The 19,678-nt window shown below is 40.9% G+C and overlaps 1 protein-coding gene across 4 annotated transcripts in view; it reads right to left on the reverse strand.

Moving 5' to 3' along the window:
* The window catches only part of CDKAL1 (CDK5 regulatory subunit associated protein 1 like 1), a 643,254-nt gene that overhangs the window by 115,170 nt on the left and 508,406 nt on the right, over positions 1-19,678 (reverse strand). For all 4 annotated transcript variants that reach the window (XM_070405653.1, XM_070405651.1, XM_070405652.1 and 1 more), the window contains one exon: positions 9,545-9,607. In XM_070405653.1, the coding sequence (XP_070261754.1) occupies positions 9,545-9,607 (63 nt within the window). The remainder of the gene's footprint in view (positions 1-9,544; positions 9,608-19,678) is intronic.

Below are 19,678 nucleotides of genomic sequence, written 5' to 3' on the forward strand. Positions count from 1 at the left end.
GGGCACTTTTTAATTTAACTGCTTGGTGCCTTCCAAGCAACTCTCCTGACAGACTCCCTAGGTGAAAATGCTATCATCAGATTTTAGAGAACCAAAGTCAAATGAGTAAATTGTTTCATCTTTTCAAGTGAAATAGGAAATGTCTGAAGAACTACATCTGACAGGTGTCAGCCTTGGACGGGAGGCCAGGCACACTATATCAGGATGGAGGGAGGCCTAGGAACCAACTGTCTCAGGTCCTTCACATTAAACACAGCAGAAGATTTAAGATAATTTTTTATTTCTCTCCATTTTGGCTGTTTTCCTTTTCATCTTTCTGTCTCAATGCACCCAAGTGAAATATGTAGTAGACATATAACTAGGGTTGCCAGATGATAACAAGACATCGGTTACACATGGATTTCAGATAAATGAATAAATTTTTAGTATAAATATGTCACACATGTTGTAGTGATCATATATTAAAACAAAATATTATTTACCTGAAATTCAAACTGAACTGGGTGTCTTGTATTTTTCTTTGCTCACTAACATATCAAGTGGATTGTATTCCAGGCAAATCTGTTGTCCCAATGGGGATGGGAAGGGTTGGTCCGTGGTAGTGTACATAAGTGGGGAGACACAGGAAATGGGCATGAGTATGGTGATACATTTCAACTGGGTGCAAAGATTTATAACAGAGGATGAGCAGGGGGAGGCATTCGCCTAGGGGAGGTGGTGCCTACATGTTCTCTGGTCTTGGTTCCATGCAGGTCCTCTGCTCTCTCTGCTGGGCTCTTCCTCATCCCAGGGAGTTTCGTAGCGGCAGTGTATCACCACTAACAGTAGGAACTGAGACATTTTTAGATTTGATTAATACTTTGAAAATACAGTAACTGCCATGTCTATGTAGATCTTCTTTGACTATTTTTAAATCAGTGCTTTTATACTAAACTAGAGGCCCGGTACATGAAATTCATGCGGGGGTGGGGGGGTGGGGAGATATGGGTCTCCGGATATCTCATTCAGCCCGGCCTGCAATGACACCAGTGTCCCTCGCACTGGGCTCCCATTGCTGGGGCGCTGCCACCAGTGTCCCGCATCGGCCACTATGGTGCCGCAATCTTTATGGTGGAGTGACAGTTAATTTACATTACTCTTTTATTAGATAGGGTGTTTGCAAAGGATTTGATCATGAGCTTTGCTTTCCCCTATTCCTAATATTCCTGGGAGTGCCTGGGTGGGGAGGAGGAGGGGAGAGAAAATGCTACTAGATAGGACATTCTTAAATAATCACCTGGCAAACGTTCTGTCTTCTGTCATGACCCCACCTGCCCGTAAAGAGAAGTTCCAGATGCTCCCTGGTGTCCTGTTGAATGGAACACGGCAGGTTTCTCCCTGTTTCTAGCCTGCCTGATGCTACTTTCTCATTTCTAGGTATCGTGACTTCGGCTGGTTCTCTCCTCAACAATTCTCTGTGCTTTAGGTTTTAGGTTCAGAGTCACCCTATTCCTCTGGCATGAGCACACCCTGTTGTGTTGGTAAAAGGAGTCCAATCCTTTGGCTGGAACCATGGTGCCACCAACATACCCCACACCCACCCCACTGAGGGGCTGGGGAGGAAAGCCAGTTAGACCGGGCTCTGTTCGAAGCCCAGTGCCCAGCCGTGCCTGATCTTCATTCATTAGTCTCTGATGATATTAGCCTTGATGTCCAGCTTAAATCAATCGAGTTTCCTCTGCCCCAGGCTGGTGGTGAATGAAGCAAGTGGGAGAAGAGTGGAGGTGAGGGGGGACATTTTTAGGATAAGCTTAGCTGCTTAATTATCTGCTTTACAGGCAGGTCATTCAGTGAATCCTCAGTGCTCTTCCCCTATTGCTGTCCTCTGTCTCTCCTTATTCCTTTTCACATACTGTTTCTATTTCTACCAAATGTTCGCCTACTTAGAATGAGAGTTGAGGTTAGACAAGAGAGGCAGGGTAAGAAGGCCACTTCAGCCCTGAGCCTGAGGCGTGTTGGTTAGTCCTCCTTTGGTTAGAGCATCTTATGCTGCGGGTATTTAGTTCCATGTGGCACAGAAGTGGTGGGCATAGGCTCTGGAGTTACACATCTCTATAACTTGTCAGGTGTGTGACCTTGAGCAGTTACTTAATCTCTCCATGTCTCAGTTTCTTTATCTGTAAAATGGGAGATAATAAGAGTACTCGTCTTATAGGTTGGTATAAAGCTTAATCAGTCACGTGTGCATGTAAAGCTTTGGGGATGGTGCCAGTTACACGGTGTGCTTTAAACATGTGAAGAGTAACAACAACAATAACAATAATAATAATCCAGTTGGATTCAATTCTCCTTGTCAATCCTCAGGGTAACTGGCAGAGCCAAATTCTGGCATCTATGGGTCTCCGGATATCTCATTTTAACAACACTAAAATCTCTGCCATTTACACATCCATCTAATACCACCCATCCCTGCAGTTATAGTAACAAAATAAATTAAACTAACATGTAAAAATGTTTAATTTTTAGAACAATGTCACGGTGGAAGGAAAAGAGAAAAAGATAAATATAATATCAAAGTTAGGCTCACAAAACATGATCTGCTACTGAACTTGAATCACAAGCGGAGGAGTGTTAAAAACTGAGGACAAAGCTTTGGGTCAGGTTGGCAGAGGCCGGGAAGCACAAGGTGGTTACAGATCTTGACTGGGGAGCTGAGTCTGCACCTTCTGTGACAACTGCAAGGTCACCCTGAGAAACAAGGTGCTCTAACAAATGAAAGCAAAGTTTTTGCACCCAGAGCTCCTTTATTTAGTTCGTCCTTTATTTTGAGGCTGAGTTATCCATTTGGCTTTAGAGCGGAGTTGATGGCGACAATAAATGGGTTTAGTATTCACTAAAGTGCTCACTTCCCGAGCATGGTTTTAGTATGACATGTAAAAATGTAACAGGAAGGGAACTCAATCAATTAGACATTTATCCAATCGTTCCCGATATTTAGCAACATCCCTAAAATTACTTTTTAAACATTTTTTCGTCTTTGCCAAAGATGGGGAATAGAGTTAAGTGCACAAATGGCTTTGGACAATCTGCTGCCGAGGACTGTTTTAAGCATGGCGTAAACATGCCAAATCAATAACTGGTTTCTTTATCTGCATGTGCCATGAAAATCTGGCTATCATAGAGTGCCGGATCCATTAAAAACTGAATTTGCTATTTCCAGACAGCAGATAGCTCAAAGCTCAACAGGGCCAGCAGGCAACAATCCAAATTCCCATCTCCTCTCTAGAACAACTCAAAGCACTCTGTTGCTACATTATGTTATTCAAAGCCCAGGAGATAATGAAGGCTTGACAATGCTGCGGCTGCCTCAGGATTGAGTCAAATGGCCATTATTCTTCAAACATAAAGAGCTGGGTAAAGTGACTTTTATCTTAAATCGCCAGACAAATCTGATTAATGGAGAAATGTAAATCAATACATGGTTTCCAAAATAAAACTGTTCTTTTCCCTTTAGGTATGATATATGTATTTATGAAACAATGTCACAGAGACTATTAGGCTCTTAGAAAAGAAAGGACAGTGGTAGAAACCAAGACTTCCCCACCCCCTAGACTTTTGAAATAGATTTTTGCTATGTATGCTTCTGTCCAAACAAAGCTGCAGAGAAGGTTCTGTTTTTTTTTTGTTTTTGTTTTGTTTTTGTTTTTTTTTACTGTATATCACTGTATACTAGTGGATATGAATTCCCAGACATGTTTGTATTAATAACAGTTCTTAAGGTAGTCTTAAATGTGTAGATTATGGAAATACATATGAATTTTTTTGTATTTTAATGTTGCAATCGAAATGCATATACTGTTACCTTAACTTACTATTATTCCATTCCAGTTATGCCTAGAATAATCTATTTTTTAAAAAATATGTTTTTATTGATTTTAGCAAGAGAGAAAAGGAGAAGGAAAAAGAGAGAGAAATATCTATGTGAGAGAGAAACATTGATTGGCTGCCTCCCACATACAACCATACTGGGGATCGAGCTAACAACCTGGGAATGTGTCTAGACCGAGAGTCGAACTGGCCACCTTTCAGTGCACAGGATGATGCTCAACCAACAGAGCCACACCAGCCAGGGAAATGCTTGGAGTAATCTTAAAGATAAAAATACTTTATAGTAATTCTCAAAAACATCAATATCTTTACAGTATCTAATTATATAATGAACTAGAGGCCCAGTGCACAAAAAATTCATGCACTCGGGAGGAGTCCCTCAGCCCAGCCTGTGCCCACTTGCAGTCCAGGACCCCTCAGGGGATGTCTGCCTGTGGCAGTCGGACATCCCTCTCGCAGTTCGGGAGCCCTCACTCCTTACTGCCCGCCTGCTCGCTGCTCCTTAGCGCTGCCCTGGAGGCGGGAGAGGCTCCTGCTACTGCCATTGCACTCACCAGACATGAGCCTGGCTTCCGGCTGAGCAGCGCTCCCTCTATGGGAGCGCACTGACCACCAGGAGGCAGCCCCTGCATTGAGCATCTGCCCCTGGTGGTCAGTGTGCGTCATAGCGACTGGTCATTCTGCCGTTTGGTCAATTTGCATATTAGACTTTTATTATATAGGATAATATGGTAGAATATTGATTTTACTCTCCTCATCTTTTATGCTCAGACACACTTTTTGTCCTTTACCCAACTACCAACACATGTTCAACCACTCTTTCACTATTTCTCGCTTATTAAACCACTCTCCATAGTAATACTTCATTTATCCAGCTGTTCCTAAGAGAATTTTCAAGATAAACTTTATTCTTAAAATATTGATGTTTGTAAAAGTAGGTTATACACATCTCTACTATTTTAAAATAAAACATCTGTTTCTTGATGCAATTTAGGCCAATTATTTTACCCTGGAACTACTAAAATGTATAGGGATATTTGGGTATCTGGGTCCAAATTAAGTGGTTGTGGGCAGCTGCACTTCTAGAGTTCCTCTGTTAATGACTTACAGTTTTTATGGCCTTGGCCTTGCCTTCATTTAGCATGCTGCCACTTCTTAATGGAGCTCTGACTTCTTGAAGCAATAACCACTCTCTTTTTAACTGCTGCTAGGGTTGACTGTGGTTTGGGAAACCAGGCATCTTTGTTTGTTAGGACTGTTTTTGTAAAAAAGTGGGCTGTTTGTAGATGGGGGACTAAAGAAGTAATGAAGTGGGGAAGGAGAATTAAACAATAATTTTGCCAGGCTGGGTCCAGGCTAGCTTATCTGAAGGTTCTGAGCTGAGATTACTGCATAAAAGACCCCAGTTGAGTAAAGTACTCATGTTCCTTTTCTATCTTACTCATCGGCTAACTAATCAAGTGTCTTCATACATAGCTGTTTGTTTTTTTGACACATATGAATTTGTTTACAGTTCAACTGATATATGTCTATGCATGTAGAAAGTTTATTAAAATGAGACTAGTCATCAAAAGAAAAAGAAAAGCTTACTTCACCAATACATGAGCTGTATAATAATGTTGCTTCTCATGTGTGTCCACTGATATATATCTTTAAGAGTGGAAAATTATTAAAATAACAATAGTCACTAAAAGAAAATAAGAAGCCCTCTTCACACAATACAGAAACTATAACAGTGACAACCTGTTAAGGACTCACTCACCTTTAATAGTCTAGGACCGTGGTTGGCAAACTGCGGTTCCCGAGCCACATGCGGCTTTTTGGCCCCTTGAGTGTGGCTCTTCCTAAGCCTTGGGAGTACCCTAATTAAGTTAATAACAATGTACCTACCTATATAGTTTAAGTTAAAAAAATTTGGCTCTCAAAAGAAATTTCAATCGTTGTACTGTTGATATTGGGCTCTGTTGACTAATGAGTTTGCCGACCACTGGTCTAGGATATGTGCATTCATACAGGTTAACTGTGTTTAGGATCTTAGTCAACTGTGCACATGTTAAGAACCACTGTAAACCCAAACAGAATTTTGGAACTTTTTCTTTCCAAGCATTTTCATATTTTATAATAGCTTTCTACATGAGCAGATTATTAACACCTGTGTTTGGCTAATAAATCTAGATTTCCCCCTAAACACATAATTCTGATAAAATCTAACAAGAAAGAAAAGAAAGGAAGGAAATAAGAAAGAAACATCTTTTATATGCATAGCAATATTTTCTTTAAGCCAAAGACAGAAAGCACTCGCTAATTCGCATAGCTTCCATAAAATTGTTCTAATTATACCCTACTCTACTTACCTCTGACTTATCCAAAGAAAAACTCAACTCCAAGCTGGCTTTCTGTGACCTCGAAGGCCTGTGACCCTGAACCTTTCCTGGTAGTCAGTATGATGTGTTTCCAGAAATTACAAGCTATGTTTATTATGATTCTTAAAATAACAGAAGAAATACATGAACAAAATACCATCAGATTACCTCCTTTTTTGAATTCCCTTTACCAATGTTACCATTTATTAGGACAGATAAATAGGAATTAGCTTTGGTGAAAGCCTTTCTGCATTGGTCTATATTATAAGAACTCCTGAAAAATATATATATTTTTAAATAGACACAGAATCAGAGATTATAGTCCGGAATGAAATTCTTCCAGTCTACAGGAAAATTTGTCTTGGAGTATAAAAAAAATGAATCAGGTATTTCCCTTGAGGCTCATTCTGAGTGCACATTTTGTTCTAAGCTTTGTTTGCTTTTTGCAACAGTATTTAAGAGAAAACCAACTGACCATTTACAACCCAAACAATGGCTTTAGAGCAGCACCATTAAGGACCGCACCTGGCCAGACTCAAACAACACGTCTGTTTAACCTGGTGACTTTCCTGTGTCTGGGGTCAGGCAGGAGCAATCTTGGTTGGGGGGAAGGAAAGAAGAGCAAATATAACTGACTGACTGAGAACAAAACAGTTGCACCAACTATACTTTGTAATTACAACTGTTTCAACAGTTGTTAGTAGGCAAGGCTGTCATTTAAGTGACCCACTATAATTTGGGACAAAGCCCCCGGAAATTATGGCACTTCAGAACAGGAGTGCATTTCTGAGTTTACTGAGCATAACACGCCCACTGAAATGCGGCGTAGTCCTTCTTTGGTACACATTTACATCAAGGGAAACATTAGTAATAAAAGGAATTTAGCTAGAGAGGAAAAGAATATCATAACATTCACGTTTGGGAGCAGACCATAGTTTATTTTACTTTTGCATCTTTTTCATTATGTACTATTTCAATCATATAGAAAATATACAGGAAATAGAACCATTAGCCCACAAACCCATCATTCAGTTTCAATAATCAACATTTGGCCAATCTTATTTTACTCTATCCTACCCACTCCCCTCCTTGAATTCCTTTTGAAAACAAATCCAACACAGCCTATATTTTATTTTATAAAAGCTTTAATTTACGATTTATGTACATATTTAACCTAAAGATCACTCCACAAATTATATTAAGCATGGCAAGTTTTAACCAACTTTAACTATCCCTTTAAGTATTTTACACTAAAACCTATCTGCCTAGAAAACGAATTTGTTTGAATATAATTGGTTAATTAAAATGATAAAGTAACTTGAATCATAACCCTCTATTATTTTATTTATGGGGGGTTGGGGGGGGGAGAAAGAAACATTCTGAGGTTGAGAAATAGTGCATGTCATGCAGTCCCTGTGATTTTCATCTTTGTGGACACTGATCAACAAGAGACAAGGTTAAAAGTAATACAGCTGGACTTGTCTGGATGGAGCTTAGAAAAATGGGAGGAGGCTACTGAGGGGCAGGAGAGCTGCCTAGCAGGAAACTTTTCCCTTTTCCTTCACCACACAGACAGAATTAATCAGAATGCCAATAGGCCAAACCTTGGAAGCTTCAAAAATCACTCATAGGCAGTCCAGTTACTTATAATAATTTATTACAGATCTTAAAGCAAAGATCAAAAGGAACTCCATCTAGCATTTATATTCAATTCCTCGTTGCCTGATGACTAATTTGTAGAGGAATGAAGTCTTCACAAGGGAAGCCAAAATAATCTGAGGTGACTTTGATACAATGCCACAAAGGATATGAAGAGGAAGCCGGTAGAAGCTGCAAATGGCCAAGTTCCATTAAGAGTTCTAATAAAAGAATAATGGAATTTCCCTTAACTATGAATTAAAAAATGTTAGAAGTGGGCAAAATTTAGACAAGTCAGGCAAAACATTTGTCACAGCCTTTTGTTGTTAAATGTTAACTTTAGCCACTGTTGCATTTATGTTCATTACATGGCTTCATCTAAAAAAATGCAACTTTCCCATCAGAAATCTGGCCAATCACATTCCTTTTGCTTTTGTATATTACTTATCAGCCTGCACCTTCCACCTGCATTGTCAGATACTATGTGCTCTCTCAACCTCTTTCAAACAAATGGCCATATTCTGTGAACTGATTGATTTAACTTCAAAAAAGCAACTTGAAATGATATAATTTTTAGTCACGTATATAGCTATGGTCACGTGGAGGAGCATAAACATCTCTTTTAAAAATTTTTGGTGCTTAAGTCAAATTGGTCATGATAGAAACACTAGAAGCTATTGAAATCCTTTCAACTTCTATGAACAACTGGCATGATTTTCCCCTCCTGAATCCAGACATCTTCATATTCTGAGCTGAGGAAAGTAGTTTTCACACTACTTATTTTGGCTAGTTAAAAAATCCCCAACACATGTCTCCCTGTAAATTCATAGATAAAGATTTAAGTTTATATTAGCAATTCGACTGTGCAAATTTTTTGTTTGCTTCTGAAGTCACCTCAAATTGACAGATTTACTGGAATCTTACGTGATAAAGAAGTTTTACACAACTCTCAGAAATCTCACAATGTATTTCCCTATGAAGATGTGATATTGAGCATTTTCTTTAAAAACAGTCATACGTGTGTTTTTTAAAAAAGAGTCTGTATCTTTTACAAATATAGTGAAATACTTATAAGTAAAAAGATGGCTGGGAATTCTTCAAATACAGGCAGTGGAGAGCTGGGGTTTTAAAGAATCAGAGCTGGCCATGGGCACATAAAGCTGTGGGACGGATGCGTAGGGGTCCCTACACAATTTGGTCTTCTGTGTAGCAAAACTATTGGCAGTGGATATTTCACATATAATGCTATGCACTGTTTTTCGTTAGGGTTTTTATTCGGAAAATAGCTTTCCATCAGGAGCAATGGAGAACCAAGAATTGGCAGTTAATATTTCAACTATCTGTACCAATCAAAAAGCCAAGTCCATCACGACATTATTTGGTAAGAAAAGAAAAAAAACAACCAAACAAAGAAACACCCCAAAACCTATCTTTGCAGTCTTTGAGATTTCAGTGACAATATGTAACTAGATTTTAATGTGAATAAAATACAATTATTTTAGCTCAAAATACACATTTTCTGGTTTCTTTTAAAGGCATAGAGTTGGAAATTAAGATAGAAATAGAAATGGAACTGGTAAGTATACTTTAAAATCACTACATACCAGGGGACATTGTGCCATACATTCAGAAAGACTTCTCTACCACCCAATACGCTAATCACATGCATCTCTTACCTTATGATCATACGGACTGTAAGAGTGAAATACCCGAGAAAGATCTTTTGTTCTTTGCTTTTTCTGTGGAAGAAAACACAGACATCTGAGTTGATAGGTGGCAAAACATACATGTGCATATGTACCTATATGTATATCTACCTCTCTGCATTTATTTCTCTGTCTCTCTATCTGCATTAAGATAATGTGTATTGAGATATTCTCCCTTGTGCAAGGTGAGGGGCTCCAGTGTCAACATGGGACATGTGGATGAAATTAGAAACCAAAGCCACTTGATGGTTATGTGGGTCATTGTCACAGGCCAGCCAGGCCACTTCTTAGAAGGTTGCATAATTACAACATTAAGCATCAAAAACTCTATTTATAGACACATAACTTAGAGACTAAAATGAAAAAAAAAAAAAAGGAAAGAAACCTCTGAATTTCATTGTAATATAAATTGCTGTTACTCTAAATCGGGCACTTCATTGTCTATTTAAACAATATACCTCCTTCAGGCCCCAGGTCACAGCTTGGGTCTGTCACTGTTATCTAGTTCAGGTGCCTTGCATGGTTTTCTCATTAATTTAACAAATATTTATTGAGTGCCTGAAATTGGAACTTTTTTCTTGCAATTCATTTCAATTTTTAAATATAATGATGAGCTTTGCACAAATATCTGCCAGACTGAGAATGAAAGTTTTTGTTTTTTCTTAATCCTCACCCAAGGCTATATAATTTTCCTACTGATTTTTAAAAAGACTGGAAAAGATGGAGGGGGGGGGGGAGAGAGAGAGAGAGAGAGAGAGAGAGAGAGATGAAAGAGACACATGGATGAGTTGCCCACTGCACATGCCCCGACCCAGGCTGGGATTGGGCCTGCAACCCAGGTACATACCCTTCCCCAGGAATCCTTGGGCCAACGCTCTAACCACTGAACAACTGGCCAGGGCATGAGAGTGGAAGGTTGTTTTTTTAAAAAATATATTTCATTGTTTTTTTACAGAGAGGAAGGGAAAGGTATAGAGAGAAACATCAATCAGCTGCCTCCTGCACACCCCCTATTGTGGATGTGCCCGCAACCAAGGTTCATGCCCTTGAATGGAATCGAACCTAGGACCCTTCAGTCCGCAGGCCGACGCTCTACCCACTGAGCAAAACCGGTTAGGGTGAGTGGAAGATATTTAAAGGATAAATTATGAAAATCCAGTTGCAGAATCAAACAGTATGCATGTTTATTACATTAATAGATACAGCCATACTGCTCCCTTCCCCAAAACACCGTAATTTGCCTTCTCACCCAGAGTGAGTGGAAATTACAGCTTAAGTTGGAACTTCTTAATTTCTTTTTTCCATTTAAAGGTTGTAACATTTCTAAATTTATAGAACAGATAAAACATTTTTAAAACAGATATTGAACATCTCCACAGGTGCCTATTATAGAATTTATTTCTTGTACATCATAGAGTTAGAAACTACCACATACTAACATTCCGTCATGAGATTGACCAGTTTGCCCTTAATTCTATCCCTGTGTTGCTTCTGGTTCTACTTTGTTGATTTTAATCCCACTACCAGGTAAATGAGTTCTATCTTCACTTGCCTGGAACCCATTTCCTAGGAAAGTATTTCCTTCCTTTAAATTCCAGTGTCTACCTGAGCGTGTCTGTGATCCCTCCCCAATGCCAGGGAACTAAGGAGATCTCCTAGGTTCCACAGGATCTGCTGCAACCCTTGGCTAAGTATTCAAGTCTGCTATTAATTAAGACCTTGTATCAGAGTCATTTGTACACACTCACAGTTTTCCCATAGATTAGTTTCCCTATTTCAGAACTGTCTTTGGAGCCACAACTCCCCTTGGCAGTCTGTCAAATCACTTGGCCTTGTTTCCACATTCTGAGACCCACTGAGAGTTATCCTCCCTGCCGCTCAGCCAGAATTCCCACCTCCTCTGGTCTATCTCTCAGCTGTGCTTATGACCATCAAACTCTAAAGTAATTTAACAGTCCTTTTCCCCAGACAGCAGAGATGGATCTCTAACTGATCGGAAACAGTCCTTTGGCTCTAGGAGCTCTGGAATCTGTTCTGAACAGGTCACTTGCCACCAAAGTTTTCATTAGTTTATAATTTTCCCTTTCATTCCCATATATCCACTTAGTTGGTATAACAGTTCTTGGCTTATATTTTAATCAGGAGAAAAATGATGGATACTAACACTTCCTTTGGTAAGAAACTTAATTAAAACATGGGAATTTTTTTTTTTTTTTTCAGAAAGGAAATTATGCTAGAGAAGATAAACTAGGGAGCAAAGCAGTCTTAAACTTAGGCCGTGTCCCCAGGTCTGTTCAGTCCCAGAGATGGTTGAGCTACCAGCTTGAGTTGGCAATGGGTATGGAACATTCGGAGTTTGTTTTGTGTGCCTTTGTTTGTGGGTTTTGAACCTATTTAGATAGCTAAAGATGCATTTTATTATAAGCTACCTCAAATTATTTTTGGAAGGAAATGGGGTATAAATGATAAATAAACGCACTATTCAGGTTAGCCCCCAAAGAAGCCAGAGAGGAAAGAATGTTCTTCTTTCTGACAACAATATATTATATACAAATACAGTGAAGTCTTGGCTCTGACTATTGAAGGCTGTATGTATTAGTCCAGCTTACTGAAAATTAGTGCTCTTTTTCCTGTGATGTTAGAGTCATATAGCCCAGTGGCATATCTTCTGGGATCCAGAAGAGGAGTTGACAAATGATGGACCATGGGCCAATCCAGCTCACCACCTGTTTCTGTAAACATAGTTTTATTGATACATAGCCACAGACATTCAGTTATGTATTATCTATGAACTAGAGGCCTGGTGCATGAATTCATGCACCAGCGGGGTCCCTCGGCCTGGCCTGCGGGATCGGGCCAAAACCGCCTCTCCGACATCCTCCGGGGGTTCCCGGATTGCAAGAGGGCGCAGGCCAGGCTGAGGGACCCACCAGTGCACGATCGGGGCCAGGGAAGGATGCAGAAGGTTGGCCAGTGGGAAGAGACCATGGGAGGGCTCCAGGGTGTGTCCGGCCTGTCTCGCTCAGTCCTGATTGGCTGGACCCCAGCAGCAAGCTAACCTACTGGTTGGAGCATCTGCCCCCTGGTGGTCAGTGCACGTCAAGCAACTGGTCAACAGGTCGACTGTCTGCCCCCTGGTGGTCAGTGCATGTCATAGTGAGCAGTTGAACGGCCTTAGCATATTATTAGCATATTACTCTTTGATTGGTTGAATGGACGAACAGACGACCGGACACTTAGCATATTAGGCTTTTATTATATAGGATGCTTTCATTCTACCACAGCAGAATTGAGTGGTTACAACAGAGATTGTATGACTCATAAATGCTAAAGTATTTACTATCTAGCCCCTTACAGGAAAAGTTAGCCATCCCTGATCTTGAATGTCTATCTTTGATCATGTCTATGTCTGCTGGTAAGCTCCCCAAACCAAATGAACAACCAATTATCCAGTAAAATTCCTTGTTCTTTTTAATTGCTTAATGAAGACAGTTCAAGAAAGAATCAAAACCTATATCCTGACACATCAAGATAAACAACCAGCAAAATAACCATTAGCTGTCTTGTTTTCAGGATTTTACCTTCTGAGCATTCTATGTTCAGACAGAAAACATAAGTTGGCTGGTGTCTACAGCATGCTGAAATAGACAGGGAACTTTAAGAGCCCTCTGTATTCACATTTCAACTGCTGATGACAGATACTCTGAAAGGAGACCCTTTACTAAGTTCTAGCACTAAAGCCATGTAGAGGGTTTCATGTACAAATAACTATAGAGTGTGACCATTATTGCCAGTGAGTCAGTTTCTCATATGAAGACAATGTTAAGTTTACTATGCTACAAAATAGGCTTGTTGAGCCTTGCTAGTTTTAACTGAAACCAAAAGCTGAGCCAAAAACAGAATAATTAGGTATTTTCCTATTGCATCATAGAGTGTGTCTAAATTACCTCCCACTTTTTAGCCTGTTAAAACAAACAGCTCAGTCATGCAACCACCTGTTAATTCTCCAAGTGTTTAAAAAGTAAACATGTTAAACAAGTTGTGTGATGAACCTGTAACGAGGGTGGCCAAAGTACAGTGAGTACATCAGACATCCCTCCCAGAGCTGTCTGAGGCACCTTCAAGTCACCTTGATCATCAATCCCCAGGCCACAGAGATGAGAACTTTTATTAAAAAAGTAACTACATGCCAAGTCCTGAAGTTACGTGGGTTGCAGTTTGGTTTAACAGATGAGGCAGTATGCAAATTTGGTGAAACTTCTAGATTTCTGACAAGCTAACCCTCTGCAGATCTCCATCCTACAAGTACTTCCTCAATTGCTTTTGTACTTCACTCTTCAAGGACAGAGCACACGGCTGACCCCTTCTATACCCATGCTTATACTCCTTTTCAGACAAACCTAAACAAAACTAAAGGCCCCAATCAATGGAGCAGTTCTAATAGTTCAGGGTTCCAGACAATGTAATCATTTTACTTTTAATCAAAGGTATGCATATCTCAGATCTGAAAAAGGCTCTGCATGTGATGAGAATAGACACTTTGAAGATGAGGTTATACCATCAATTAAATTGTAACAATATCCTCCAATTTAACTTCTCCTGGTTCCCCAAACTAATTCAATGCTTTCTGTGCTCATTCTCTACTTGTAGATTAAAACTTTCTCAAATAAAATAGTATTGTAAGGCAAAACAATAACACTATGGACTTCATTTCTACATATGGATTTTCAAAAAGTGATAAAACCTACATATGAGCTTTCAGAGAGTTTGATATGCTTACACTATATTATTATAATAAAATATAAAGGTTTCAGCAAGCCTTCATCATACTTGGTGGTAAGCAGCCAAAATAGCAGGATTGAGTTTCATTGTACTAACTTCCAGTTTTCTGCTGCACATGTCAGAGGCATGGAAGTCACCATTCTGTCCCAACAACAAGTGACAAACTGAACAGCCTGAAAAGCAACAGCTCTTCCTGGATCCAGGAGTGAGGGGCAGGCACAGGGAAAACTGCAGGCCCAGCCCTGGAGACTAACAGGTGAATGCAGGGAATGTAGCTGCCTGGAGCAGAGATGCAGGATGAAGCTGCCGCCGGAACCAGTGTTCAGGTGGGAAAACCTGAACTGCAGTTAAGGGAATGCTGGAGCTCAGTGCAGACAGCTCAGGAAGTGAAGAACTCCAGGAGAACCCAGTTGTTGGGGAGGCGAGGGAAAAAGGGGCACAATATTGTGAAATTTATCTGCAGGAGCTCAACCAGGTTCCCATAGTAAATATTAAAGAAAAATTCCTGGGCTTCCTTCTGGCAGAGGGAGGGGGAAAAGGAAGCATTCTGAAATATACCAGAGTCCTCTGTTCTTCTTAACAAGGCCTGCCCTCAGGTGTATAATAATCAGAACAGAACTGACCTGGGGAAGGGAAATCCTGAACTGCAGCCCAACCAACCCCCCTGTCCCAGCTAAGGCTGGGGGAGGGAAAACCTGAGGAGCGCTTGCTAAGATCACAATCCAGAGGCACAGGCTCTTTAAAGGACTGAGATCTAGTCACAGGAATAGAGAGAAGGCTTCCTCTACCCTCCACTCACCACCACATTGCTCACCTCACCACCACATTGCTCAAAACTAATTTATAGCAGTTCCTTTCAACCAGAATATCATGTCTAGCTATCAAGAAAAAGTACAAGGTGTAACAAAAGGCAAAAAACACAATTTGAAGAGACAGGGCAAGTATCAGAACCAGACATGGCAGAGATGTTGGAATTATCTGACTGGAAATTTAAAACAATTATGATTAATATGCTAAGGGCTCTAATGGATAAAGCAGACAACAGGCAGGAACAGATGGGCAGTGTAAGCACAGAGATGGAAATCCTAAGAAAGACCCTCCCTGCCCCTCTCCCTGAAAGCTATAGCTAAAAAAAACCTAACAGACACGATAAATGCCTTTACGGGCTTATTCGTAAAAGCCAGAAAACCTTAAGAGGTAACTGAAGTAACTACCAAGGACGTGAGCTGATACTCAGGTAGGTCTGAGTTTGCTTGTGGCGTCTTCTATTATACTTCCTGCAGGGGCAGGCTCCAGGTGTCAGGGGACAGGCATTGCTTGCCCCGTTAAGTTCTGTTTAGAGGGAACATACTATACCGTAGCTTACTGAAGAGTTCAGTTTTTGACAAAAGCCAAAATAAAAGAATTGAGTATGTAGACAGATTATGCATCTATATAAACTGTAAGAAAGTAGCGTGAGTACAGGCACACAGAGACAGGGAGGAAAGGTGGGAGCTTTGTTGAATCAAAGAAATGATTAAATGAGTAGTGCACATGATGCAAAATATATGACAGTTTCATCAAAATGATCAAATTTGTGTTTCAGAAAGAGCTTCCTACTGGTATTAGAGACGAAGCGTGGAAACAAGGCTAGAGGCCGAAGATGGTGTGAGAGGATGCTGCAGTGGTTCAGAAAAAATAAAAACACACCACATTAAGCTCGGGGCAAGGAAGGCAGGTGGGATGGGTGAGAGAAGCAGCTGGGAGGTAGGATGGACAGCACTTGGTGACCAACTGGACAGGCACACAGGGAGGGAAGAGCAGAGGAAGGCACCACGATTTCTGGCTGAGATTTCACAGGGGAGAAAAGTACCCTGTGCTGATGGAAGGAACCTAAAGAAATCAGATTTGAGGACTGGTCTGAGGAGGGGAATTCAGTTTTGAATATAATGAGTGTGAGGTGGCTGCTGTGAAACATTTGGAGAGAGAATGAGAAGGAAGGTAGAGAGAAGGGGAGGGATGGTGCTAGAAGAGAGACGTGGATCTATTTGTATAATTAAAAGCAGGAGCGGGGATATGATCACCCAGGAGGCAGATACAGTGAATGAGATAAGAAGAGAAGACAGAGGTTAAATCCAAGCAAATAGCAGCTCTCTGACCTTGGGCCAGGTGTCTGCTCCGGTATCTTCATAGGTAAAATGAGGCCGTTGGATTAGGCCAGTAGTGCTCAGCTCTGGTTGCAGGTTAGAATCAGTAGGGCATCTTTAAAATATACCAGTCCTAGTCCCCGGTGGCACTGATTTAACGGGCAAGTCCATTATTTAAATGCTCTTGTGTTTTCCATGAGGCTGAGTGGCCAAGAGGATTCCTAAGTTCTCTTCCCATGTCAACCTTTATTGTTCTGGATGGGAACCCACGCCTTTTAGCTCCTGCCATCCTAGATTCTGAATTCTATCAGGCATTTTCCTTCTCAATCTCTGCTTTATGTGTGAAGCTTTGCCTTATTTCCTAACCTCTTCCTCTGCTCAAAAATGGACTCTGAGCAGGAATTCCTCTGGGGCACCCGGGGGCGTTGGCTGAAGAGAACGGCTGCTGTTATCTATGTAGCTCCCTACTTGGTGAGTGCTTCTGAAAAATAAATGGAAAGCTAATTTAATAAGCCTGCACCTTTATTTTGTTATCAATGTCTAAAACATCAGAAGCTTAATTAAAAGCACTTGACATTATCGGCACTCAATCACAACCCTGCTCGTATAGTGTGAATATTTGGGTTGTGTCCCTGCGGTGATAATGATTCAACATCACCGAGAGAAGGAAGAACAGGTCCCTGGAATTAAAACAAACTTCAAGATTTAGAAATCAATTTAAAAAGTCAATGATGTGAAATATGTTTGGTGATCAAATAACCAAAAATATTTGGGAAAGCAGACAAACCCTTCAAAATTTCATCTGCTTTTGCGTTATAAGGCACATGCACCATGTACTTTCACGTTCTCTGGGAAAGAACTGAGGATGGTAGACAAAACTTTGGAAAGTCTGCTCTAACTCTACACATGTTTACACCTCTTCCTTTCTAGTAAGATCTGCGAGATAACGGAAACGACCATACTTGCTGCTGACTCGGATTGTGGTCTTGAATCTCCTTTCCCCTCCAGTTACAGCAAACTCAAGGAGAGTTAGCAGGCTCTTTATTTTCTCAAATCTGCACTGGAGGGGAGTGAGGTGGGGGGTAGTGAGTGTGGTATGAAAGCATTTCTTAGAGGACATTAAAACAGCAGAATTCTAAGAGTGGAAGTTAGAAAACAGATAAAGTGAATCTGTTCTCCCAACTATAATGGTTTTCACATAAAATAAAGAAGGCAAAGTGGAAATGTACCACTTGTTCTCAAACACGGCGGACATCAGTGGGAGACACTTCTTTGCAGCCTTCTGGTTTCTAAAATCACCGTAGTGGCGTTGAAGGTGTACAATCAGCCTCTCATTTTCACAGTGGGGGTGGCAGGTCCCTAACCAGGCAACACAAGCTGCAAGGAAATGCAAAAAGGAAATTCTGCCTGCATTCATTCAGGGACAGCCCATAAGGGCAACGTAGGCAGCCTATCTTCCTATATCAAACTCCCCTTGTTGTCTTAAAGAGAGCATTTGTTTGCAAGGAAAGGTCATTTTTTGGCGACAAAGGCAAGGCTGCCACAAGAAAGGAAGGAGACTTAACTACTTGGTAGCAACAGATGTTGCTAAAATGAATAGCCTTCACAAAAAGTTAGAAAAGAAGCAGCCTTTCAATATAAAACAGAACCCTGCAAAGTGAAAAGACAAAGTCCACGGTACCGAGTACTAGATGTGCACAATGGTTCATCCCAAGTTCCTTTGTGTGACAACTTTGGGGTGCTCGGAAGTCGCACACAAGAACAAGAGTTGCTATAAATATCAAGTCAGTATCACTTATTTCTCACTCTGCCCTTATAACGGGCCACAAAAGAGAGTTAGCACTACTTCTCATCTGGATTATGGTAGTAATATTTTTTTTCCCCTGAACTACCTGGGTTCAATTTTTACCCTCTACAGTAAGAGCTGGCAAAATTGACCTGTGGGCCAATTACAGCTGGCCACCTCTTTTTTTATATATTCTGTTATTTGTTTTTTACATTTTTAAATGGCTGGGGGCGGGGGGGAACCAAACCAAAAGAACAAGATTTACTGGTGACATGTGAAAATGATATGAATTTCAACTTCTGTAAAGTTTACTGGAATATAGCCATGCTCACTGCTTCATGCATTGTCTGCGGCTGCTTTTGTGCCACTGTGGCCGAGCTGAATGACTGCAACAGGAACAGCATGGCCTGTGAAGCCAGAGGTATGGACTATCTGGCCCTTTACACCACGAGTTTTCCAGCCCCTGCTCTAAACCTTTGGTGTGCAACTCTGGCTGCACATTGAAATCGCCTTGTGATTTAAATAATAATCATGTCTGGGTTCCACTCACATCGATTCTAATTTAATTGATCTGTGCTGCAGCCTCGGATTTGAAATTCTTAAAAATCTTTGCAGGTGATGCTAAAGGGAAGCGAGGGTTTAGAAGCATTGTTTAACCGAGGCTCTGTGCTGAGGCCAGAGTTTCTAGTGCGTGGTCATCCAATGTCATGCTCCTCTTTTAAAGCCTTCAAGGGTTCCCTAATACTCAGAGGATCAAATTTTAGGTACTGCATTAGGGCTTGGCCACATTTCCCCACTAACACCAAAGGCAACATCTTGTTCCTAGCAGATCCTGTGTTTTCTTGAGGCCACATCTTGCCAATGCTATCTCCTTTGCCTGGCATGCCTTCCCAACCATCTTCAAGTATTAAATTCATTCTGAAGAGCCCGGTCAGAGATCACCTCTTTCATGATGGATCCCCCAAACAGAAAGAACTTTTTGACTGTGTATTTATACAGAACTCTACTGTTTTCACAGTGTGCCAACCCTCTTTTGAGGGCAGAAACCACATCCTGGTCATCTGGGTGGCACCTCCTCCCTCCACAACACTGTATTACAGTGCCTTGCAAATGGGAGCTGTTCGAGAAATGCTGACATCCCCTTGATCCCTCAACATTTTGGATTTACCTTCATCAAACCTTCTGATCCTTCAAACTATCCACCAAGTCACCTTTCCCTCCAAACTCTCAGTTTATGACACACTTCAGCTCTAGTAACCTCCATTTCCCTATTTTTGTCCTTCCTTCTCCCTACAGGCTCTTGCTACCCACCCTATGTTAATCCAGTCCTGTGCCCTGAGGCATTTGGACACCTTCTGTGCACTGAGGCCACCTCAGCATTCCTTGGTCACTCCTCCCTTATTAGTCAGC

This window comes from Myotis yumanensis, unplaced genomic scaffold (assembly GCF_028538775.1).
Source record: "Myotis yumanensis isolate MYYU_CA2020_CCGP unplaced genomic scaffold, mMyoYum1.0.hap1 SCAF_2, whole genome shotgun sequence".
NCBI classification, from domain to species: Eukaryota; Metazoa; Chordata; class Mammalia; order Chiroptera; family Vespertilionidae; genus Myotis; species Myotis yumanensis.